Source organism: Perognathus longimembris, chromosome 19, assembly GCF_023159225.1.
Source record: "Perognathus longimembris pacificus isolate PPM17 chromosome 19, ASM2315922v1, whole genome shotgun sequence".
NCBI lineage: Eukaryota > Metazoa > Chordata > Mammalia > Rodentia > Heteromyidae > Perognathus > Perognathus longimembris.
The window spans coordinates 19,179,560-19,206,232 of record NC_063179.1 but is presented as its reverse complement, the minus strand read 5'-3'; the positions used below and the strand labels follow the sequence as shown (position 1 = coordinate 19,206,232).

Below are 26,673 nucleotides of genomic sequence, written 5' to 3'. Positions count from 1 at the left end.
TAGAATATTGTGTTTCCTTGAGTGGAAACTGGTCAGAGGCAGAGCCTGGATTAGTAGGTTACAGTCAATAGATTTCTTCTATGCACCCTCAGCGGTGCCGGTCCTGGGGACTGATGGGCAGTGGCCATCCCCTGTGTTAGATGTCAGGCAAACCAGGCGGGTTTCAGCAGGCTTAGGGAACAGATGGTGCCCCAGGTCACCACCTAATTAAGAGCACTGTTCATGCCTCCTAATAGTCTGTGTTCTGGAACATGGGTTAAAAGCTGAGTGCAATGGGGAAGGAATGGGGGCAAAGCAGGAGGTTCATTTTTACAACATCTGGAGACATTGTTGCCTGGGGTTGGTGGAGGTTCACTGAAACTTAATGTCTAGAAGGCAGAGGAAAGTGAGGTATACAGGCTGGCTCCTCCAAAACAAAGAATTATCTATGCACTCCACAGTTCATAAACACTGGGATAAAAACCATTAAAGGCAATGTGTAATGATGGAATGTAATTGTGTTCAAACAAGTTAAAGAAAGACTGAGAAAACAAAATGAGCACGCTTTCATCTCTGTACTGATATCAATTCAGGTGTCACAAAATTCATTCTTTAAAAATGTACAGTTTACTACATATTCAGAAAGTTGTGCAACCAACCTCACTGTCAGATTTTTTTTCACTATGGTGACAAAACACCTGGCAGAAAAACTTAAGGAAGAAAGAATTACTTTGCTCTTAGTTGCTGAGGTTTTCTAAAGAGGGCTTCAAAGCCAGATGTTGCTGAAGAGTAAGAATAAATTAGAGACTTCTTACTTGGGCCCATGAATGAATGACTAAAAGCAGGAGGAGAAAAGCTTAGCATCCTGGCTTCCATTCTGCATATGACTTTGCTCTAGATTCTTCCCTCTACAGTCCCTTTGTAATCATTCTGGGATCCAGGAAGGACAGGATTGATGGATAACATCTTTATGACAAAGGACTGACACTACCCCTAAGGGAAAAAAACCAGCTTCCTCATGACAGACCACCTAGCAGACAACCATGCCTGTCATCCTGACCAGCGATCACAGTGATAACTTCTCCAGAACCCTTCTTAAAACAGGGTCTGACGTAATGACCAACTAAGCCATACTTTGATCAGGACTATTTAATAACCATGCATATCTCTCTTCTCATGCCCCCTCTATAAAATCTAAAGTTCATGTTTATATCCTGAATATGGCTGTATATGTACTGAAGTATTGTCTTCCTGTGGCTCCCACATAATAAATTTCCTTTCTCTGGCTTTCAGCTCATCTTTTTTTCTTTGTCTGATAGGAGTGAGTTATCAGACTTTGCAGAACACCTGTTATTTGGGTTGACTGTAGCAGCAAGGGAAGGACCAACCATTCAAACTTTATCCTGTGGGAACATTTCACATTTAAACCCTAACCTTTGTATATTTACTAAATTGACCACTGGTGGCTCACACCTGTAATCCTAGCTACTTAGGAGGCCGAGATCTGAGGATCACGGTTCAAAGCCAGCTCGGCAAGAAAAGTTTGTGAGACTCTTATCTCCAATTAACCAGAAAAAAAGCCAGAAGTGGAGCTGTGGCTCAAGTGGTAGAATGCTAGCCTTGAGCAAAAGCAAGTTCAAAGACAGGGCTTGGGCCCCGAGTTCAAGCCTGAGGACTGGCAAACAAATAAACAAGTAATAAATAAATAAACCCTATCTATAGTATATAATTATAGATTTTTTTCAATGCCCTATAAAATACATTTAAAAATCTGTTTACTCTTTAGTAGTAACTGCCCATTTCTCTATCTCTCAAGTGCTCTGGAAATCACTAATCTACATCCTGTGTCTATTGTCATATCCTAGACATTTCCTAAAGACAGGATCATACAGTATAATCTACTGTGTCTGGCTTCTTCCCTTTAGCATGTTTCAAGGTATGTAGTATGTATTATAGTACACAGCTATACTTCACTCCCTCCTTAATAAGATAGCATTTTATGAGTTGACTACAACTTGGTTAGCCATGCATGTGCATCAGGACTCTTTCTACTTTGGGTTCTTATTACGGCTAAAACATGTGTACAACATTTGTAGAACACGCTTTCAGTGCTATAAGGTATATATCTAGCAGAATTGCTGGGCCATATACTGTTGGGGTCAGCTGTGCCTTTAAGGGGCCACTGCTGACCTTGGCCTGTCCCTCCCCTTCCTCCTTTGGCAGGAAGAGAAGGCCCTGCTCCTGGGACAGCACGTGTGTAATGGAGGACACCCCAGAAACCCATCCTTGGGGGGCTGGGCCTCTGCTCCCGAGGGAGGTCCCCTGACATCACTTGATGGACAGCCCTCTGTGACCAATCTGCAATCCCTCTCTGGTGCCCGCCCTCGGGGGTATATCTGGGGGGCTCCTCATTTGAATAAACAGAAGCCCTAGAGGTTTTCTCCGAGATCTCACGCACTGGTCTCTTCTTTGGGCGAGTATGGAGCTCTCGCACCCACACGCACCCCGAGGCTAAACCCCGGGACCCCACTCCAGCGTCAATACCCTACCAGCCGGGGGAACATAAGAGAGTAGGTATGAATCCTCCGTGGAAGAGTTAGGTAAGCCCAGGACCCCTCCCCACGTGTTGGGGAGGGATAGAGCTAAGCCCGGCAATTTACAACCCTGACAATATACTATGTTTAACTTTCTGAGGAACTGCTACACTCTTTCTTAAAGCCGAGGCACAATCCTATACCCAATCAACAACGTAGAAGAGTTCCAATTCTCCACGTTCTAGCCAAGACTTGTTAGGGTATGGCAAATTTCAAGAGATGAGAATTTTAATTACAACTTAAAATGTCCAGAGGCAAAAAAAAAAAATTAAGTCTTTTTTAATGAGCCCTTTGAAGTAGTTAGATCAATTAATTACCAGCTGAAATTTCCCCATAAAGGAATACAAAAGAGTGAATGCAAAAGCAAGTTAGGAATGTCCTCCAGCTTTGTATCCACATAAGCTTTCACTTCTAATTAAAAAGTGTGGCCAATTCTTTCAAAGTCCAGAAATGTCATTCAAAAGCTTATGTCATGTATTTTATGAGAGCTTTTGTGTACTTATCTCTTCATTTAGATTGGTCAAGAATTCAATGGAGACAGGAGGGCTATATTTTATCTACTCCCACGAGGACAGTGATCACTCCCTAGGGGCATGGAGGGTAGCTATCCTCATTCTGATTTTGCTTAAAGTACAGTAAGGCCAAGGACTTGTCTACACAAAGAGAGGTTCATGGGAAAGGAACATGCTAGAAATGAAGGCTTTCAGACAGGCACCGGAGAGTCACACCACCAATCCTAGTTATAGAGAAGGCTGAGATCTAGAAGACAAGTCCAGGGAGAAAAATCCATGAGATTCCATTTCTAAAAAATAACCAGCAGAGGCTTGATGGTGCTAGCTGAGTGAACAAACTTAGCAAGGTCAAGGTCTTGAGTTCAAATTCTGATAAGAAGAAAGCATTGTTGTCATCATCACCATCGTCTTCATTATCGTCATCATCCAGGGCTCTCCATTCCATCCTAAAGCTATTCAATTAAAAAAGCCACAGTGCACGGATTCCCAGCTGATTTCACAGGCACACAGAAGTGTGAAGCTGAGAACGAGTTAAAACCCCCGCATCATTTTTTATGTTTTTATTTTTTTGCCGTCCTGGGCCTTGGACTCAGGGCCTGAGCACTGTCCCTGGCTTCTTTTTCACTCAAGGCTAGCCACAGCACTTCTGGCCATTTTCTATATATGTGGTGCTGGGGAATCGAACCCAAGGCTTCATGTATATGAGTCAAGCACTGTTGCCACTAGGCCATATTCCCAGCCCCCCACATCACTTTTTGCCAAGGCACCCATTGTTTCAATGTTCTTTGAAAACATAATCCCCTTAGCCCTAAAAACAAAAGTTCCACAAGAAAGGAATCCCTACTGTGTCACATTTCCTTGGAACAGGAGATGTTTTTCCTTTGCTTATACCTCTCAGCCTGGGCCCTTCCACAGAGATGTAACTAGAGGGCACAAACAGCCACAAATTTACACAAAACTACTTTGATCCTTTGGTGCAGACGGCTATTTGGAACACTGCTGCTTTTGTCACTTGGAAAGATCTCAAGGCTTCAGTGCCTCCGAGTTTTGCCTCTCCCTGACTTCTATTATTTCCCCACTGAAGAGAAAGTCAACTCACTGAGGTCACTCCCCTCAAACACGAGCTGGGTGGCAGCCTGTGGGTCACGTAACAGCCCCACTGCTGAGTAATGGTGGCTGAGGTAACTTCAGTTCCCTCACTTCAAGCCCTGCTTCAGGCAACAAAATGACCAAAGACATCAATAACAGCAGCTGAGTTTCCAAGACATATTGCTGGAGTCATCTTCACACAAGTCTTAAGAAGGGTTAAAGGGTTTCCTGTTTTACAGAGGAGGAAACTGAGGTACAGAGGTACTAGCTGGCTCAAAGCTTTCATCGTGTATCCAGAACAAGTCCTTCAGTTACCGTGCTGAGAAATGGCGGTTTGTTTTCCGTGCCTCTTCAAATTGAAATGCTAAGGACTGTAACTCACTACAGGCTGTCAGTTCTTTCTTTTCTTTTTGTCAGTCATAGGGCTTGAACTCTGGGCTTGGGTGCTGTCCCTGAGCTCTTCAGCTCAAGACTAGCACTCTACCACTTAGCCACAGAGCCACTTCCAGTTTTCTGGTGGTTAACTGGAGATAAGAGTCACAGGGACTTTCCTGCCCATGTTGACTTTGAACTGTAATCCTCAGATCTCAGCTTCCTGAGTAGCTAGGATTACAGGTGTAAGCCACGAGCGCCCAGGTAGGCTGATGGTTCTCTATACAACATATTTCAAACTAAAACCTGGTGGAAGCATTTGGCAAAAAGCAAATATGGGCTTCTCCCAAGGACAGATTGGGAATGCAATCCCCGAACTGAGACCGAGCCAACATGGAGGTTTCATTTCCTACAAAACCACTCAGCAAATTGGGCAAGCAAGCTTTCCTGAAATAACTACCCTGGAACAGGGCTGGGATATTTCCCAAGACTTTTCCAGAAGGGGATTTGAACTGATGCTATTCAAAAAACCCACAAGTTTGTGGCCCTGGAAAATTCTTTGTGTTTTCCAGAGTAATAGGAAACCAGTTTATGTGGTTTCTCATTACTGGCTATAACATATGCATATTTCAGGGCTACTTTTAGAAGATTTTTATTTTTTCAGGTGTATTCATTCATAGAAAACCACGTTCAGAACAAACTCTTGTCTCTTTCATTAACCAAGCTCCTTGAAGCCAGAAAACTGAACCATGCTATGAAAGATTGTTAGTTCCTCCTGGGGCCTCGAACCAACCTCCACTTTCCAAACCAAGCTACTCATACCCTCATGAAACCCTACAGGCACTAGTCATACTCCAGAGGTAAGAGGGTCTAGAACTTTCCCAATAATATTAGTTCAACATCTTCACTGCCCAAAGATATCAGGTTAAGAGAAGTTAGAAAAGACATAAAAGATCAAGACTTGATTTCATTGCCACAAAGGCAGCTTCTCCCAGTCCTTGCAAAACTCCTACTTTCCAAAAATGTTTGGTTTTCAAGAAAGGAGTCACTGTGGTCAGGAAAAGACTCAAACAGTGCATGCTATGAAGGGGCTTACAACAGGGCCTTGAGGGAATCGGTATTTTAGTTCCGTAATAAGAACATCACAGCCTCATACATCATCATTATTGTCACCAAGTGCCTTTTGGAAGATGTCTTTCAGAAGGAAAAAAAAGTGATGTTTGTTATAAAACACACACGTACACGCACCCAAATGGGCAAATTAAACATTTATGCATCTTTTGGGCTAATGTTCAATTTTGCTTCCCAGCACAGTTGTATATTAGGTTTCCCCAAATAGTTCCCAGATTAGTATCATCTAGGAACCTGTTCAAAATGCAAATTCTCAGGCTTCTGCTTAGTTTCCAGGGTTGAAACTCAGCAAGCGCACAGTGACACACTTAATTTTAGGGCCAATGGCACAGCAGAAAGAACCCAGTAGTCTTTCGTTTTGAGTAATCAATCCTTGGCTCTGATCTCAACTGTACTATCCCCTGGGCACTCACACTGAAGTCAGGAGAGGTACAGAGAAAAGTAAAGTTATGAGATACTGAGACTGGACCAACAGCAAATTTTCAGCATGAAAATTCTACCAAGTGTTACAAGACCTGGATTCCCATTTCAGATTAGAATATAAGGGTAAAAAAAAATAAAAAGGCAGTCTTGCCTAATAGCTTCTAGTTATAAAAGTCATGAAAAAACAAACAAACAAAAAAAACAAAAGCAACAACTAAATTCCAATCTGTAGTGGGTGTTAACCCAAATGGCCCAGGGAGAAATCCTGCTGGCAGAGAAGTTTTGTTGCTAACTGGCTTTCAATGATTTGCCAAGCAGCTATAATCTAGCTCAAGTCATTGCTTCTGGTAGACCCCATTAAGGCAGACAGTTTGAAGCATTTGTTACCTTTTCCTGCTGAACAGAAAAAATGAGTGACTAGTGGTATGAAAAAGGGACGGCTAGAGGATGTAGAAGAGATGATTTGTATTAGCTCTTAAACTTTTGTAAGCCATACTTTTTTTCTTCAGAAATTTACCCCAGGGGTAAGTGAAAATATCTGATGTTGTGGTGGTTAATCTTGACTGTCGATCTGACTTGATTAAGAAAAGCCTAGGAGATTATTAAAGCACCTCTGGGTATGTTTGACCTAAGAATGGTTTAATTTGAATAGACTACTAAGAGAGTCTATGGGAAGGTGGGGCCACCCGTAAAAGGAGTGGGTCACTGAGGGGATGTGTCCTTAGGAGGAGCTATCTCTTGCCTCGATCGTTCTTTGCTTTCTATTTGCCATGAGGTGAATAGTCTCCTGCCACCTGGATGTTCTGCCCAAGCGCGTGACACCAAACATCTAAGAACTGAACCCTCTGAAATTAGAGCAAATTGTTTCTGTCATGTATATGATTACAATTACGTGCAAGAATCACACAGATGAGAAAGAAATATGGTAGAGAAATTGACAGGGTCTTTAAACAATTGGGTGAATGAATGAACAGTACAGGTGAAAACATCCTGCCCAATATCAAGAGAACAATTCCTTTCCTTGGACAGGGTGCAAGGAGGGGAGTGAACGCAGGGATTGAATGCAAGGCCTTGTGCTGGCTAGGCAGGTGCTCTACCATTTCAGCCACCCACCAGAGAAACAATCCCCTTTTTATCAATTAGGAAAGGCTGGCCTCTAACCCTCCTAATTTGTTATCAGAGACAAGAAAGGCCTCATAAGTACCTAACACTTATCAGATCCTAGGTGATTTCTGAATGGCAGAGGCAAAAGAGAATTCTATTTTTAGCACAGGCTTCATGAAAGAGGTGGCCCAATGGAGATGAATGATACACAAAAACACTGCAGTGGGGGAGGGGGTGGCGGCATTTTAGAAGGCAGGAACTGAGGCGAGGCAGCAATTTGAAAAGGACAGGCGTGTGCTAGTGACTAAACTGGCCTCGACCCTTGAACTGCCTTGTTGCTGCTCGGCGTGAGAACCTCCTGCTCCAACATGCCCTCTTTCGTGTGAGTGACTTAGGGCAGGTCATTGACTGTGTGCTCGAGATCCATCCCCATCCTCCTCCGCTTGCCTCTACCACAGTCACTCCATTTCCCAGGCTCTCCTGACCTCTGTGTTGGGGGCAGATCCAGATGGGAAGGCACTGCCAGACAGCCAGGGGGAGGGGCAGAGCCAGAGAGCTCTGACCTTGGGCAACAGTTACCCACTGGAGTGCTTAAACTTCTTCATTCTTGGTATACTTAACCCAACTTAGGAAACAGCTTTCAATGAAAAATTCTTGAGATTCTACAGCATTTTCTAAGTTATAACTTTCCAAATCTACTGCCGATAATTTTCACTGTGGTTATATGTCTTCGTTCTACAGCATGATTTTGCAACAAGTCCCTTTGGAAAGCCTCAGGAATTACATGACTACCTTAACACAGCGACACTAGACTTTCACTTAGATGTTTTTATTCAAAAGAATTAGAGGCACACATGTAACTACGTGTGTGTGCATATATATGTGTGGGTACAATAGAAAAAAATTTTCCCTGGCCTCACCAGGTTGTCCTTAGCCCACCTACTCCCGTCCTGATATAGCGCTTGTCAGGAAGCCTAGATAGATTAGGGAACCTGGCTGCAGTTCCTGCACCGGAGTGATCATTCAAATTACCTTGGGTGTTCTAACAACTCTGCCCAGAGTGAATCCACACCAAAGCAACGCGACTCTACAAAGATGGAAGCCAGCCTTTGAAAGGCTTTCCAGATGATTCTAATGAAAGTCAAGTTCAGAATCAATGACCTAGTTCAAGTGGGGCCCTTACTATGATAAGCTCTTTAAGACTAGAAGAAAACAATGGTCATGTTATCTCTGCTTTTCTTTTCAACTTGGCCTGGCCCTGTTTATGCTGTCACCTGTACCGGCACTGTCCTCTCCCCTATCCCCACCCAGATACCACTGATCTGTTCATGGCCCCTTCTGTCATACCCTAGGAAGGAAGAAGCATTTCTTACTTACTCCAGTGGCTTCCTCCCACTCACTGTCCTGAAGCCCTCAAAGACAGGATTTCACAGGTTAGTACTTAGTATTTATCAGCATTTTCAATGGCCTTGTCTTCCCACCTCAGTCCTTGGAGGAGAACCGTATATCTTCCCATCTGCTGACAATAGTCTGGAACATTGTGGACTGAAGGAAAGCCTACCAATGGGCAGATTCATAAAACACAAACCTTTGAACATATGTGCAAGATATAAACAGAGGTAATATCATCTTCAAAAGCCTATGTCAGGGCTGGGGATATGGCCTAGTGGCAAGAGTGCCTGCCTCGGATACACAAGGCCCTAGGTTCGATTCCCCAGCACCACATATACAGAAAACGGCCAGAAGCGGCGCTGTGGCTCAAGTGGCAGAGTGCTAGCCTTGAGCGGGAAGAAGCCAGGGACAGTGCTCAGGCCCTGAGTCCAAGGCCCAGGACTGGCCAAAAAAAAAAAGCCTATGTCAAGCCAGGCATTGGGGGCTCAAACACGTAACCTTAACTATAAACAAGGCTGAGTGCTAAGATCACTCAGCTCAGGTAGGAACATCTGTGAGACTCTCAATTAGCAAATAGTCAGAAGTGGAGGTGTGTTTCAAGTGGTAGAGTGTCAGACCCCAGGCCCTGAGTTCAAGCCCTAGTGTTGGCATACCAAAGAGAAAGTCTATGCCACCCAAAGTGGAGTAGATATCACTGTATCAATGGAGATTCTTGGCGATTCAGGGGCAAAAAACTATCCTTGTGCATGTCATAATCCCTGCTTCGACTTCCAGGGCAACTTTACCAGTTAAGACTACCTAAAGATCTAAGTACCTGGTATTACCTAAAGAAAGGCAGAGGATGATGTTGCAGGAAGGAATACAGACTGTAGCTATATATACAGTAAGTGGGGGTTTCAGGTAAATTAATGTGGCAGCTGTTTTGTGGGAAATACTAGAGACAGCTGATTAGGCAGTATGACTTGGTTTGAAAGACTGAACTACTGGCATAAAATAGCGAACACATGCCTATTCCAAAAAACCCAAGAAGTACGACAAGCTACCATCTAAAGAAGTACCTTACTGTACTGATCTGCAGAGTTCAAGGGCTACCTTTCTTCCTCTTTAAATATAAATTCCAGTCATCTAAAAAGTACTTTCCAAGCCAAAAGAATCAGGTTTCTGAAAAATCCACATGAATGCGCACACACACACACACACACACACACACACACACACACCCCTCACACAAAGACACACAAACAACACACACATACTGTTTAAAAAGTCTACACATGCCCATGCCCTGGTGAGTATTTGCTCAAATACTACAGTCCTAGCAGAGATTTTATTTAGTCTGGTTGTTCTTAAAACAAACACACATAACTTTAATTAAAGGCACATCCAACATAAGGCAAACCATCTTGAAACAATTAGATTCTTCTACAGTAAAAGGTTGCAGGGCACGGACATCCTCCTACTTCCTCAAATCCCCCAAGGAAAGAGACCAGATGGGGCAGAGGCAAGCCAAGCGTGACTCCATAAACACAGCCTGGAGCTGTAAGTCTCTGCCCTGCTCTATTTTCTTCTCTTCCAAGAAAGACAGCACCCTTCCCTGGGTCTTCCCTAAATGAATTCCAGGCAGTTGACGGCTTTTACTGTAAAAAAAAAAAAAGAAAAAGAAAAAAACTCTACTCTTTGATCAGTCTTAGGGGGAGAAAAATTCTGACATGGTTTCTTATCTTTCCCTGGCAGGAAATAGTCCAGGAAGAAACTGAGAAGGAATTACCAAATCACCCATCTGGTCATGAACTCTGGCTCTGGAGACTTCTGGAGAATGTCTGAAAGATGGCTGCCCCAGCCACCACACGCTTGGGAGTTTCTGGTCCTTCTAGTTCCCCTTGTAGTACAGACTGTCTATTGAAACTGTTCTGAAAGCTGGAGGACAAATTGTGACATTTATCCAGTGAGTTTACCCCCTAGGTAATTTACTTATGAGCTTCTATCAGCAAAAACATACTGTTTTTGTTTTTTGTTTTTCACCATTAAGATTCACACGGAAAAATCTCTTCCACAAATACCAGAACTGGAAAAAACCAACACAACAAAACCGGTAGGATTCTTGCCCACAGGGAGCTTACTGTTGTATAAGGGTCAAATCCTTCGGAAAACAAAGGCATTTCTTAAGTGACTAACATTCCAGTTGTTGTTCTGTCAGTACTGTAGTATACAAGTGGACACAGAACCTGGGCAGACGTGTGGACATGCTTGCCTGAGAGGCGGCAGGAGCCCACCTCCGAGAGGCCTGTGGGCAAGAACCCTTAGGTAAGGCAGGGCCAGAGGGAATGACCTGGAATGCCAGCATCAGGACAGGCAACTGTTGATTCAAATACCAAATTACAACATGGGTTATCACAAAAGCTCTTTGGACAGCAGCTCTGGAGCCTCTTGCTGAGATGGAGCTGATGTTGATGAGTAAACTCTAAAGAGCAGGCAGCAAATGAGGCTAAGCACCGCAGGGATCTAATTGTCAAGAGGAAATGTGACCAAGCCCTTCAGAATGAGAGGTGCAAAGCTTCTCCCACATGATCACACATAAATGCTACCTTGGAAACTCCACAGGGTTAGCCTAACCAAGAGCTGCAGCAGAGGTGATTCAAGGACAGTTCGGTTAGTCACAGACTGAGAGCTGCCCCTACCATGTGACTGGTTACTTGTTACCAAACCAAACACACCTAGAAAGAGCAGGAGAAACTGAGAGGTTTCCCCAGCTTCGGCAAAGTCGTGTTCACTCGGCCAGGGATGTAAAAAGTAGAATAACTCTCAGTCCACAAGTGGAGACTTACAAAAATGAGATCGATGATTGAGGCCAAAAGAACAAAACCACAATAACATCCTCTATTTTACATGATTATGATACCAAAGGGACAAGGAAAATGGTTTAAAACCCCCAAAGCCCCAGCTCATTCTTAAGTATGCCAATATCATAGACCTGAATGGAAATATGAAGCCAGATAAGATTGAATTCTCACATTCTGAAGGTGCCTTTAAAATTAAATTCTTATGGTCACTAGTTAATAACTTTAGTCCTCAAAAGGAATATCCTAAGCACAAAAATGAAGTGTTGACAGATGATTACTTATGGAAAAAAAAATCTTACACTGAGAAAATAATTACCCCCTCCCTTCCTTTATTAGTTCTCCTAAATTTCCACATATGTGTCATTGAATGAGAAATAGCTGACTTGCAAATAAATACACAGGCAGAGGTGTGAAAGCTATTTTCAGACTTTACTCAGGAAGAGCTGTGTTACATGGGTGTTGGTTTTAGCAGAAAAAAATGGAAATGGTCTTTCTATACAATAGCTGCATACACTTATACTACTGACTAACAAAAGGCACAGAATGAACGCTGCTGTAACATGGAGGAATCCTGAAAATATGATAACTGAGAGAAGCCATATTAGATGACTTCTACTTATATGAAATATTCAGAATAGATAAACTCGCAAAGGCAGCAATCAGATTAGTGGTTGCCAGGGCAAGTGTAGGGAAAGGAAGGAGCAGCTGCTTAATAGGCACTGGGTTTCCTTTCAATGGGGATGAGAAAGCTCTGGAACTAGAGAGGGACGGTAGCTGAACCACAGTGTGAATGTAGTTGCTGCGACTAAAGGGTAGCCTTTTAATCACTGAAATACTAAATGCTATGTTATTTGTATTTTACCACAATAAAAGAGAGTAGAAAATAGTCTAGCCATATGCATAATACATGCATACACATTTGCTCAAATGTATGCAATTGTGGCTAAGCTACTAGTGAAAATTCTCTACCTTAGACACAACTGATAAACACTTACCTTCTCTTTCCCTGGGATGACTATAAGAAGTTGTACAGACACTACAAAGCTGGACAGGAGTTGGTATACAGAGTTCTAAAAGGGGGGCTGGGGATATGGCCTAGTGGCAAGAGTGCTTGCCTTGTATACACGAGGCCCTGGGTTCGATTCCCCAGCACCACATATACAGAAAATGGCCAGAAGTGGCGCTGTGGCTCAAGTGGCAGAGTGCTAGCCTTGAGCAAGAAGAAGCCAGGGACAGTGCTCAGGCCCTGAGTCCAAGCCCCAGGACTGGCAAAACAAAACAAAACAAAACAGAGTTCTAAAAGGCTGCACAGTGGTATGCAAGGTAGATCAAAAGGCAAATCTCTCTTTTTTTTTTTGACACGGTAATATATTTTATTACTTAGGGCTGCTTTTTTTGTTTTCTTCTTTTGAACAAATTTTCTTAAAGACAGTCACTAAATTCCAAAATACATTCTCCTCAGGTATTTTCAAACATGTTGTAAATCTACATTAACTGCTAATATGTTACTTCAGAAAAAATAATTGGCATTTTACGTATGTACTTGCCCAGCTGTATAACTGTTACTTCATAATTCTAAGCCCAACAGGAATTCCACTGTTCTCCTGTTGCAGGGCTCTCGATCACCAGGAATTTGAGAGATACTGATTCATGGGCCTCCCTTAGACACAAAGTGATTAAGAATGTCACGGCACCACCTCATACATGGGTTTCACCTCTTTTGAAAGTTTCTTGGTAATTCTTAAGTAAAAGCTCCCTATACCAAGAATCACTAACCAGTCTGGAATGAGAAGGGAAGAGAATTGGGTTAATTAACTGCCTACTGTGAAGTGAAAATTGTAAGCACTTTCCATATAGTACCTACACCCGTGGGCTACCTGCCTCATTTTAGACTTCTAGACATGAGCACTTTGGTCCCTAGCAGTAGCACACAACCTCACAGGAGCAGGAGACCAGGAGCTTTCCTTACTTTACTTAAAATTAAGGTAAGCCAAAATTTAATATGTAAAGGGTCAGATAAGTATTCTGGACTTTGTGTACCATATGGTCTCTGTTGTAACTGTTTAGTTCTGCCTCTGTAGTTCAGGAGCAAACATGGACCATGGTTAAATAACACAGACAGCATGTCAGTCTGCCAACTACTACTTAAGAATCTAAAAAGATTCCCAGAAGGCTTAGCACTCCAGTCATCCACAATGGGAACCTGTCAATAACAAACTCTACATACCAGCTTTCTTTTTTCCCACACTTCCTAGATCTCTGGAGAAAAAACTAGTGGCATTCAAATGCCTTGTCTCACATTTTAATACCCTGCTTCTCAGACTATCCACCCGTGCCAGTATTCTTCTATGCTGTAGCAACTAAATATCATCTCCCTTTTACATGGAGAAAAGTGAGATTCAATACTCACATAATTCATAATAATAAACATTATAAATAAGGACAGACAGGGCCCACAAGAAGTTACTCTACCTTCAAATTCCCTGATCTCTTCACAATACTATCAGTGTAAGGATGGATAGAAACACCTAAGTACATGCATGTACACATACACACACTCGCATATCCCAGTACTTAAATAGTTTTAATTTACAGCGAGCAAGAGTTCAATGTAATGGCAAACCATGAAGGACATTACAGTACCTATCTATGCTAAGGGAGTTTATATAAGCACTAAAGCTTGAAGGTCATGGAAAAATTATTTTTCTCTTTTATACTGGTACTTATCTAGGATAGATTTCATTTTCTACCTGCCGACTGTAGTTTTGGTGGTATTTGTTCTCTGGTAAAGTACGGGACGATTTGGGAACAATTACAACCATTTGGAAATGCTCACTATGTAATGTGGAACTGGTAGAGAGAGAAACCAGATGAAACACCTTCACACATATTTTAGCATGGCAGTGGAAGGGGGAGTGGCAATACTTTCACAGCAACCTCACACAGCACTGGAGAAGCTCCACTTGACCACTAAGGATTCTAGAGAGTGCTCTGAGAGCCATGGCGGAGTCCAAGTGGTAACCACGGTTCTGCTTACGCGGTCTTGCCCTCGCTATCGTGCTTGGTGGCGCTGGCTCCCTTCTTGCCCAGCAGCGAGGCCACCTTCTCCACGTCTCCGTTCTCCACGGCCTGCAGCAGGCGGTCATCATTCTTGTTCCACTCATTGGTCTGTGGAGCAAAGGAGAGAGGCAGAGGTGGTGAGCACGTTAACTCTGTTCTCCCACCACAAATGAAAACCTTCCCCCACAATTTACCTTCTTCTTTACCATAAGGACACTCCCTAAAACATACAGTTCAATTAAATACTGACTGTCATCAAATTCTGAATTAAGTTACTTCCTTTAACTATCCTTGAGAAAATAAAGTAAATTAGGTCGACCTGGAATCTAGTTTACACATTAGCTAATTTCTAGCTAAAATTGACAGATGGCACCTAAGAATGCTGACCTTTGACCCAGTCTACAGCTCACTCAAGTGCACTGGGTACAGCTCCAAACTGGCCAATAGTTCAAGGTTATCTGAGAGTTAAAATACACACAATTCTTCACTGGCTCTTCATGGCCACATTTCTGCTCTGCTTATTAGATCCTGTACCTTGAGCCATATGCTGATTTTAAGTAGTTGTCTATATTATCAAAGTAACACCAACGAAGTAACACCAGAAACAAAGGTTCTTTTGAACAAACAATTAGGCACTGAACAGCTTTGGGGAAAACCTCAACAACCATCATTTCCCAACCCCCTATATTATTCTGTAAACAAAAAAAACAGTAAACTTGCATGTGTATGAAAACCAGATTTTAGTTTTAGAAAAGAAACAGATTATCTCCATGTTAAGATTAAATGAGCCCAGAGTATATGACTAAGAAGTTCTCAATATGAAAGGTGGCAGTGAGCTACTGAAAGTTTTAGAGCAGAGCAACAAGAGAGCTATCAGGACTGGAAGGTATATAAAAGCATGTAAGATCAATGAGAGGACAGGAGGGAGAAGATGATTCTGGGCACATCAAAACTCGGGGAGACCCTGAAGGTCTAGGCTGTCAGCTAATCAATCCTTGCTCCTTCAGCTGTGAACTCAACCATATTAAGAGAGACAGCTCCTCTTCCCCACAGCTTTCAATAGGCAGATCTTATGATCAGGAATCTGAGATATTTCATACTGATGCTTCATCATGGAACACTACAAGGAAGTAGACAGAAGGAATACTAGACTAAAAGCCAAGAAGTGGTACTACTGTAAAACTATATTCTTTCCATGCCCCCAGAAGCCTTCCCAATCTTTGTATTAGTGCAATAGAAGACCCGCCAGGGCTGATCTCTTATGGCGCACGGGTGAGTCCACGAGTCACCCTCCTGTCCTCACCTACATTCATCAGGACTATAAAGAAAGTCACAGACCATAGATAAATACAGTAGAGACGCTCTGAATTGCATCTCTGAGAGTCTTAAGACTGACCTCTCTCATTTCTCTGGTGAGTGTAGCAAATCTTTCAGTGTACCAGACAGCTTCTTTGTCCTCCCTCCTTCCCTTCCTTCCTATAGGAACACAACCTGGCTCAAATACTGCATTTACTACATGTGGATACTAAGCACTGGAAACATGGCCAGTGAGAACCTAATGCTTAACATTGAGTTTCATGTGCCAGAAGTAGAGGCTGCCACACAAAACAGTAGTTCTCCATAGTGACTCTTCATATTGTTGTCAAAGTGGGACCCTAACCATACTCAAGACACTGAGTGTTATCTTCACTACAAACTCAGCCTCCTAGAAGAGGACACACAAACCAGTGGGGCCCACACCAGCATTTATTAGTCTACTATACTTAACAACCTTAGCAAATACCAAGACACAAGATTGCAGCTGATTTCCTCCACAGGGCACTTTATAAGGGAGGAAACAAAAGTAGGTTTATTGAAGTTCACTAAGGGTCAATCATCATTGCCTCTATTATTCCAAAAAACAAAATAAAACTACTGTCTTTTCAAATCCTTCCCTAATCTAAAGTGACCAACTTAAAATAGGATTGGGAAGATCAAAAGAATGTTAAATCTTAGTAGACAGGACTGAAAGCACTGAAGCAAAATAAAGGCCATATGAAAGGACTTTCTTTTTCAGTGCTGCTATGGCCCTCCACCCTTTCAAGGAAAATCTGATGAGAGGAATTCTCCAAATCAATTCCACATGGATCCTTTGGGAGTTCAACAGTCTCTATGGGACATGGCAGCAAAGAATGCCCTACACTCGCTTAGGAAGGTGAGACCAATAATACATTGCTTTGAGGTCTGAAACACCTCCTTGATCTAGAGTCTCCACTGGAAATAGGCCAGAAACTCCTTTCTCTGGGAACATTAGAGGTAATGAGAATACAGATTCCTACACCAAATAATGAATAAATAACTACAGTACCATTCAGTCTGCAAGTGCTACAGACAAGGCTCACAGTGTGTCAGCAGCGAGACAAGAATGGATGCTCATACACCCTGGAGGCCTTAGACTAAGCAGAGAAAGGAACCATGGTGGAACAGAAAGCCTGATTCTACTTTCCTCCTCTGAACTTGCCTGTGGATGGATACAGCCCATTCATCCTCCTCTGTAATGACTCTGCAACTACAGTGCTACATTCCACACCGCAGACTCCACCACCAGTCACAATACAGACAAACGTGGCTAAGGAGTGCTCTAGGTGTCCTGCTAAGGAGTGCTCTAGGTGTCCTGCTGCTGGGAATCCAAAATACCTCTTTTCACCCCCATCCTTCTATAGGGAAGTGTCAAATCTCAGAAAGTCATCTCAGGAACTAGGGTTGTGGCTAAATGGTAGAGCACATGCTAAGTGAGTATGAGGCCTTGGGTTCAATCCTCCGTACTGGAAACACACACACACACACACACACACACACACACACACACACACACACACACACACACACAAATGTGGAGACAGTCTCCTTGGCCAATCTACTGTTTGAAGGTAGGATCGGATAAACAAGGAGAGAAAGCGGGAAATTTATCCCAAACAGTGCAAGTCAACTCATTCATTCTCCAGAATCAAGACTTTGGTAAATAACCAGCAAAATGCAAGGCTGGAGGCATCGCTCAAGTGACAGAACACCAGCTGAACAAGCTCCTTGCCCTGAGTTTAAATCCTAGTACTAGCATAAGGAAATGAGTGAATGACTACTACTGCACTGACAATTTCATCTCTCACCACTACCTGTAAAAACCCTGGTTCTACAGGATAGGTCCCACACTGGTCACGTTAAGACTTTTTAACCTATTACTAGGTTAATCTGACATGCTTACAAGTGAAAGAAGAAGAAAAAGAAAGGGGGGGGGAACCAACATGTGCATCACATTAATAAGGTGAAATGTTTTATGAAATTCTCTTTCATATGTATGTGTATTCTAGGCAGTGATAAAATAAACTATGTCCTGCTGAGGATCAGAGTAACAAAAAAACACCCCAAAACCAAAAAAAAAAAAAAAAAAGCCACAGGGAGCCACTGCTTTAGGAGGGATGCTCTGTTACAGTCCCAGCTATACAAAGGCTAACTTGTTCAGGCGTAGGCCCTGCAGGCTCTCTCCTCCCGGTGACGGTGACCTCTCTCTGCGTCTTTGCTACATGGGCTCCCGAGGGCCCACCTACTCAGCTCCCCTCAAGCCCATAGTCTAGACCTGGTAAAACAGTACATCCTGGCTTTTGCTCTGGGGTTTGGTTTGTTGGCAGCGCCTGCTGTCTTCAGCTCCCCCAAGACAATGACAACAGCCTTGCTTTCTAAATCCCCAGTGCCTCCAAAGTATTCAGTATTTGCTGTTGGTTTTAGCAGGGGGTTCTTCCTCCAGGTTAACCTGAATCTCTCTGTGAGTTAGCAAATATTTTCACTTTCTTTGATAAAATGCTTTCATTCTCTTGCCAATTATTAAATCCTGTTTCAGATTTTTTAAACGTTTTTCTAGGCTAAATAAATGCAACTCCCTTAGCTTTTCCACAGGAGACCAATTTTCCAAGATTTTAATCTTGTGTATACTTTCTCCAAATTCTTTATATTAAGGAGCCAAGCCTCATAATTCAATCCGGATGAAGATGATGTCTCCTGGTCATGAAAAACACCTGGATGCTGGCTAAGTTTGTACACTCAGCCAAGCAAACCAGAGAATTAATTTACTGAGCAGATTTTCTTCCTTCACATGGAAAAAAAAATGATGAGGAAGAGAATGGGGAAGGAGAAAAATTCTTCACTTTCTCCTTTCAGAACTAGGCATGTCTCTGATGCCGAAGCTTGGTAAATATTATAGGCTTTCCCATTATAATGTGTTGAATATGCAAGCTGTGTAGAAGAGACCTAAGAATGCGAGCGCTTCTAAAAGACAAAATCGGTTAAAGGGCTTCAGTATCCACTAAGAGGAGATAGATGGATAAAGAGATTACAATGGAGTCAAACAATGGGCTACCACATGGTAATGAAAATATTGCAGCTAGCTGGATAGATATTCAAAATAATAATGTTAAAAGAAGCAAGGAACACACACACACACACACACACACACACACACACACAATATTGTATGGGCCAGTTTCTGGCCAAGCTGACAACAGGTCAAGTATATTCTAATAGTTTTATTCCTATCATGTTCACTATGAAGACAACATGCTGCCAAATTCTGGTTCTTAATCTTTAGAGGTCGCATAAACCTACATGGAGAATCTGATAAAGGTATTGACTAGTGTGAAAATAATGTACCGACACAGAAACCCTGCATACAGTTTGAAAGGCTCTGACTTAATTGTGTACCCCTGGCCCATTCACCCTAACTCCTAACTCCTGGTATAGAAAAGGAAGGACAGCATTTATACTCAGGAGTCCATATTCCCTTTGTGCCTTCTCACTGCCTCTCTCTAAGTGGCCTTGAAAAGTCCATTCTATGTCCTTATGTATAAAATAGAAGACATCCTGCCTATTTGAAATTATCCTGAGAATCAGATGCAATGTAGACATTAGCCTGGCTTATATTAGATATCTCCCAAATGGTAATTATTATTATTGAGCTAAATGAGTTGCACTCTTTTCTAATACTTTATGTATCTTTCTTTCTCTTTTCCTTTTTCTTAACAGTACTAGGTACTGAACTCAGGGCCTTAAGTGCTCTATTACTTAGCTGTGCCCCTTAGTACTTCCGTTGTTTGTTTTTCAGATAGGGTCTCATTCTTACTTTGCCCTACTGTCACTGGACTGAGATCTCCCTGCTTCCACCTCTTGAGTAGCTGCTACCACAGGCACATCCAGTTTATTTCTCAGATGAGGTCTTGCTTTTACCTGGGCTGGCATTGAACTGTGATCCTTCTGTTTCTACCTCCAGAGTAGCTGGGATTACAGGCATGATCCCAACACATTTGGCCTTCTATGAATCTTTTAACATCTACAGTTTCCATCTGCTTTTAACATCTACAGTTGTACAAACCATTTACGGATGTTGAAGTAGGTAACACCTTAATGCAAACTTTCTACTATGTTACTTAAAAATCGCATTTTAAAGGGCCCTAGAGAAACCTTCACAGACATGAGACTAGTTTATTGAATGTGGCTCACTTTTCTAAGAGACTGTTTAAACAGACACTATTTCAACAGAGCAGGAGGCCACATTTGCAAGTTCAGGAAGCCATATGTTACGCTCCTGAGACATGTGTAATGTGTCGGCTATGAAGGGCTGCATGTGGGAAAGGCAGACCTTATCCTCAGTGTGGGTTCCTGACATTCCTGCTAATATATCACAAATGAGATTTCCAATGGCTGACCAGTAAGTTTCCTATCCTTCAAATCATTTCCAAATGACAACCACTTGTTTAAAGAGTTTTCCATGAAGTTTGGCCTTTTGAAAGTCTTACATGCTTCCATCCAGGGGAGAAAAAACCATGTCAACTGTGTGATGAATGCTGGGGTTTTGGCCACTGGCAATGTCTATGCCTGGCTAGACATAGCATGAATTTTATTTTGGTTTAACTGTGGAGAACTGAAAAGCCAATGAAAACCCAGTGATTATAGATCTAGCTAATGTAATGTATAGACTTGAGTTTTGGAATGATGAGCCCAAAGTAATCTAGTTGCATAAATTGAACTAAGAGAAGAAAGGGTTTCTTTGGTTTTTCTTAGGTAAGATGTTAAATAGTTCCTGTCCTGTGGGTCTGTTGGAGCAGCCATTGGGAAAAATCAATTTGCAAGATTATCTTTGGTTAGGTCACATTTCTCTCCCTGGTTTATGTAGTACAGATTGTTTTGCCAATAAAATCAGCAAGGCCAAGGTGAGAAGCAAAGTAAATAGTGTTTTCACTGGGAAGGTTTCAGATTCATACTGTTCAGAAACACACACACACACACACACACACACACACACACACTTTTAAAAACAGAAGAAACAAGCAAGCGTCATGTCCATACTGAACTTTCTCATGCTGACTATTCTAGCCAACACTTATTAATATCTACTACAAAGCAAAAGATTTTGTACATATTACGCAGATGAAACCTAATTACTATCACACATTCATTCAACAAAAATTTACTTATTTCCTTTTACATGACTGACATAGTGCCTTTTCCAAATTTTCTATACAGTTGTGGATATAAAATACAACATTGCCAGAAATATGGCAACAAAAGACAACAGCCAGACGGTGTGACTAATGCCTCTAATCCTAGCTACTCAAGAAGATGAGATCTGAGGATTGCCGTTCAAAGCCAGCCTGGGCAGGAAAGTCCATAAGACTCTTATTAACTCCAAGTAACCAGAAAAAAAGTCTAGGAAGATCAAGAGGCCCTGAGTTCAAGCCTTAGTACTGACACAAAAGAAAGGAGAAGGGGAGAGATATTTTAGAAGTAAGTCACTGAAAGTGAATGAAACCTTAAGAGGGCAGATAGGGGAGAGGTCTCTCGAGTGAATCATGAACTACTAGACTAGATTTTGCAATGAGCAATACAAAGAGAGGATAAGTATAAAGACAAGATGCATTTAGTAGAGTGTCAATAGCAAGTTAGTCCAAGTGAAGCCTTACAAAACTATTTTCTGTTCAGAAAACCCAGAAAATTCCCAGCAGTTCGTGACACAAAAGTTCGACCCTCCTCCGACTTTCAGCAAGCCTAGCAACTTTCCACAGAGTCCATCTGAAATAACTTTTCCCTTCCTGTATGTTCTAATCTCATTCACACGTCCTCTGGTATTTACCCTGAAATCCATCAGCCTCCCTTCATGGGTCCGTGTCGGTACTTCCTATGGCCTCTTCCACACACAAATGCTGGATTCTGTGTTGTGGACAGATCAGGCAGGTGCACATGCCCACCGAATGCATCAGGGTACCCACACCATTGTTCCCTGTGGCTCCGCTCCTTGACCACCGGGACAGCCACGCTCCTCGTTTTGCTCTCCCACATGTCTCCGGCACAGCACTTGGCACAGCTGTAATTAGACAGCTTTTCTAATGTTTCTATAAGGTCTGAGGCTCCTGGCAGATGGCAGCTACAGGGCCTGGCCAGTGGCCAGCATCTATGTTATTACCACCAAACCCTAGGGTCCCCCTAAGAGCCGCCCCCAAATAGCCTGCCAGGTGGCAGGGGCTGTAGTTGGAGCTGCTCATTAAGCAGCTTTGTTCTTTCTTCCTTCTGCTTTGGAAGGTGCGACTGATGAGCCCCTTCTTCACACACTTTGGATGCAAGCTATCAAAGTACTTAAATTCTCCATAATCCTACTATGTTGTTTTACGTTGTTTCCTTTAACTAAACCAAACCACATTAGAACCATGCCACAGAAGTAGAAATTGCATTAGGGAAGAGTTAAGTCTAGGAACAGATCTAGCCAATTTTATCCTTCAGAGATGTTCCAAGTAATTCAATTGGTTTCAACTACAAATTTGTTTACATTCATGGGGGGAGGGGTTGTTTGAAGAGAGAATATGAGAATCTCTGGTACTGTGTTAAACTTGGTCTGGGAGATAAAAAGATGGACATGAACATCTGAGCCCTCAAGAAGCTCATAAGACTTTGAGGACAGAAACATCTCCAAATTAACTACTTATACTGTCCATGGTCAGTATTTGTGAGAGAATACTATTATTATTTAAAATAACTAAAAATGTTTAGTGGTAGGAACTGTATGGCATAGGTAGTTATAGTTAGTCCATTTTATAGATGAGAAAATTGAGGCATAGAGAGATTAAAAACCAGGTGTAAAGTCACTCCACTCGCAGTTTTCTGAAGGGACAGTACAGCAGTTCAATGGAAGGGACAACGAAGGAAGGGACTGAGGCAAGCCATCAGTGGGGAGACACAGAATGAGACACAGTGGGGTTGTATGTGAATAAAGGAACACAGGGGCTATAGAGTCAATGAGCCCAGCCTGGGGAGAGCATGCCTTTTGGTGATCTGTGGAGAACCTACTAAGTGTAGCAGCCCCTTCTCATTCAATTCTATAGCAGTAACCTTAAAAAAGTCATGTAAGTCATGTACTCCCAGAAACTCAAAAGGTGAGTCAGAGTCTTTGTAGATGCCATTAAGTTAAGATGAGGTTGTACTGGTTTGGGCTAAGTCCTAAGACCTCATTAAAAAGAACGACTAGGAGACATACCACCATAAGAGGAAGCCCATGAGGTAATGGCGGTAGAGACTATATAGAGTTTTGTTGTCGTTGAAGAAGGAACACCAAGAACCACTGGCAACTACCACAAGGTAGAAGAAATAAAGAATTGGTACCTAGTGCCTCTAAAAGAAGTATGGCCCTACCAACAACTTGATTTTGGACTTCTAGCCTCTAGATATGTGAAGGACTACAGTTCTGTTGTTCTGAGACTCCTAGAAACTAATCTATGAGGTAGGTATTCTTTTCTCCAGTCTTCTGATGAGAAAACTATGGTTTACAAAATAAAAGTATCTTGCCCAAAGTTCCAAGTCAGAGGATGGAAAACATAGAGTTCAAATCCAGACCCTTGGAGCTCTAATCACTGTGCTTTCCTCTCTCTTTCCCAATATGGCCATGAAAATGAGGAGAAACAAAGCCAACTAGAACAGAACACCAGATCCAACCAAGGTGGGCTGGGTAAGACAGAGAGAAAAACCTGGGTCAGGCACTGAGATTGGAAAGTTAGCTCAAATGTCTTATCTGTCAATCTGTCTGTCTGTCTTTGTCTCTCTCTCTCTTTGGTAATGAACCCCAGGCCCCATTATCCCCTTGCCTCAGTCATCCTACTGAATCTATTTTAAGTACAGGAAATTAGTACGATACTTAAAATTTGTAGGTATACTAAAGCAAGTAATACATGATTATGTAACTTTACAAACATGTTCACATATATAATATATGCTATGTTATATATAGGGTATATACTATATTGTAGTATATACTATATGATTATATATAGCACTTCAGATGTTCAGCTTAGGATGTCAACCTATATAGTTTTCCTGTATCAGGTCTTCTCAAAAAAGGAGTAATGTGTAAGGATAGGAATCTAAATTCTGATTCTAGTTCAAAACCCAGCTTTACCACATACCAGACGTGGACCCTGAGGAAGTTATTTCAAGTGTCTGTCTCCTCAATTGAACATGGGGACTAATTTTTGGCTTCTCAAACAGATTGTGCTGGATGGCAAAAAACTTTCATAACCTTCCATAATGCCGTTCTGCTACATCTACTGGGTATTGTGAATCACTCCATTAAAAGAGAACTTTCTCTGTCTTGGATGGGATATTCCAGTACTCTAAACATCATTATCATCTCCAGATTTCTACATGTGTTACCACTAGGGTTAGAAGTTTCTAAAAACAGAAAGTGATTTCAATGTTCAAAATACTACTTACAAAAACATTGTTTAACATTATCAGGGGTTCATTTTAAGTAGTCTCCAAAGCCAGAGACATCACTGATTTATTTATAACAGAATTCTTTAATAGTTTTCAAAGAAGGACATATTTGTTACAGCTTTTCTATGCTCCAATAATAGAAAAACCAGAATACAACTCCAATCTCTCTCCACGGGGATGGGGTGGGGGGCGTCTAGTTCTAAAAAATTATTTCTGCCTGACATCCGAAGGCTGAGGCCAGCACTTTTAAAGAGCACAGACAAATGGTGATGACATTCACTACTCTTCCAATCTGTCCAAGGCTTCAAAAGAGTCTCTAGATAGACAGCCCCTCTATGTCATAGTGTCCCTTCCCCCAAGGAACTGGGCTACTGACACAGGGCCAGAAAGCCTCAACCCTGCAACTGCACATCTCTTAACGAGAAGAAAAGCCAAAGATGCTGGCAGACATAGAAAACTGAGGAAAGGTCATGGAAGTTCCCGTATGTGAAACCTCATTCATGACCCTTTTAAAATCCACAAGGAATTCTCCAAAAATGTCTTGCCTTAAGAGTTTTATGGTGCAGTTAGATGCCAAGTGACCAGTAAAGAGAAAACAAAACGAAATTGCCCACAGGGGTGAAGTCAAATCAAGTATTGATGGAACTCCGATGTGTGGTCTTGGAGAATAGATTTTGACTCTAATCTAAAATATAGATGCTAGGAATCTGTCCTTTGGGCCACAAATTGGAAGGATAAATCTAGTGTCAAAACAATGGAGTAATATTTGAAACCATAGAGGCTTTTGAAATTTTCGAACTCCATTTTCCAGGATGTACTACCCATACTTAATTTAAATCCTAGATAGTCTGTCTACTGAAAGTCAGTCACTTGGTGTTCAGTGAGTGGTACCCCACAGACTCGAGCTCAAGTGCAGGGACTGTGGCTTTTCTATCAGTATCTAGGGCTCCTAGTACAAGAGCTTGTACATGGCCAGAGATGAACAAATGCTAATTCAGTAAATGAGTAAAAGGCTCAAGCAGAACATTGAGCTTTAAAGATAAAGTGGTGCCACTAAAAATACTGATGGTATCCCTCCCTCATAATTGCCTCAAGATATTCTTTTTCTCTCCTCCACTACAACCATTTTGAATGTCATTATGTTGATCCGTTCATCCTGACATCTTCTTGCTTCTGGGCAGCAACTGGCCCCCTTCTGTCCCTTCTATCAAACTCCTTATATCAGCAGTAGAGGATCACAGATCTACATCAACTTTTACTATGCTGCCTAAGGGTGTGAAACTGCCCAGGGTCACAGCCCAGCTCTCTCTAGTGACCTTGGACAAATTACTTTATTCTTGTGCAGCCCAACTGTAGGACAAGAGATGATAAGACTCATCTCTAACATTGGATTATTGGGAGAATTAAATGAAGCAGATATTTTTGAAACAGTGTCTGGCACATAGCAAGCATTCAGCAAGTGTTAGGTAATGTGGTTGCTATTCACACTCCTGAGGGGGAAATTAATTCTGTTGTTTGAATAATGGTTCTTTCTCTCTAGGCTTAGTGGCTGTTACATTCATAATCTAGTCTCATGGTCAAACCCAGGTCTGCTGACTGGCTCTAGGTCAGGGAAAAGATGCTGACGACTGCACATAACCCCAGGTTTAGAACATAAACACAGGCTATCACTGTGTTTACCCAGAGAATTACTGCTTTCTAAGCTACAAAAGTGATGTGAACTATCGGGAAATTCATCCAAATCTGAGGCCCATTTTCGTTAACACATCACTCTCTCATTAAAATGAACTGAAGAACATAAAAGGGACAACTTGTATTTCCACAGGAAACTAAGGAAGGATGATATGCCCAAGCTAGAACTATCAGGATATATTTTATAGTTTTAAGTCAGATGGGACAAACATTGAAGAAAGGCCAGTCGACTAATGATATCAAAAAGCTGCTTTCTTGCCTAGCAGGATACTTAGAAGAAAGGTCATCAAAGCCTTAATCATAGTGCTAATTCAGAGGGTGCAGAGCTGATGGGGGAAGGTGGTCCATGTTTACCTGACTCCCTCTCAGTACCTCCAATGAAATGTATCACATGCCAGGAACACAGCATATGCAACCTACTGGAGGCAATCATGCCCTGCGGAAAAGGGATACTGCCCAATTTCCAGGCTGCCACTGCCATCTAGCCCTTTGGTATGAAAAGAGGATCCCGCTCCAACTGTCTCCAAACCACGCATTCCTTGGGCAGCTGGACTTCTGAAATGGCAAAGTAAAGAGTGGTGACTATAATTTTCCTTCCAGCTTTTATTCCCCTGGCAAACTGGGATACTTTAATAGGAATCCCATAATATAGAACAGACCCCACTCATTCCTCAATTCTACAGGAGCCTAGTCCTCCCCTTC

At 42.2% G+C, this 26,673-nt stretch overlaps 1 protein-coding gene across 6 annotated transcripts in view; it reads right to left on the bottom strand.

Annotated features, from left to right (window-relative positions):
* The window catches only part of Rai14 (retinoic acid induced 14), a 111,806-nt gene that overhangs the window by 31,774 nt on the left and 53,359 nt on the right, over positions 1-26,673 (bottom strand). For 5 of the 6 annotated variants that reach the window (XM_048368521.1, XM_048368520.1, XM_048368519.1 and 2 more), the window contains one exon: positions 14,474-14,604. In XM_048368521.1, coding sequence (XP_048224478.1) covers positions 14,474-14,604 — 131 coding nt within the window. Of the gene's footprint in view, positions 1-14,473; positions 14,605-14,690; positions 14,896-26,673 lie in introns of those variants that run through there. The other variant, XM_048368524.1, reaches the window with a different exon arrangement.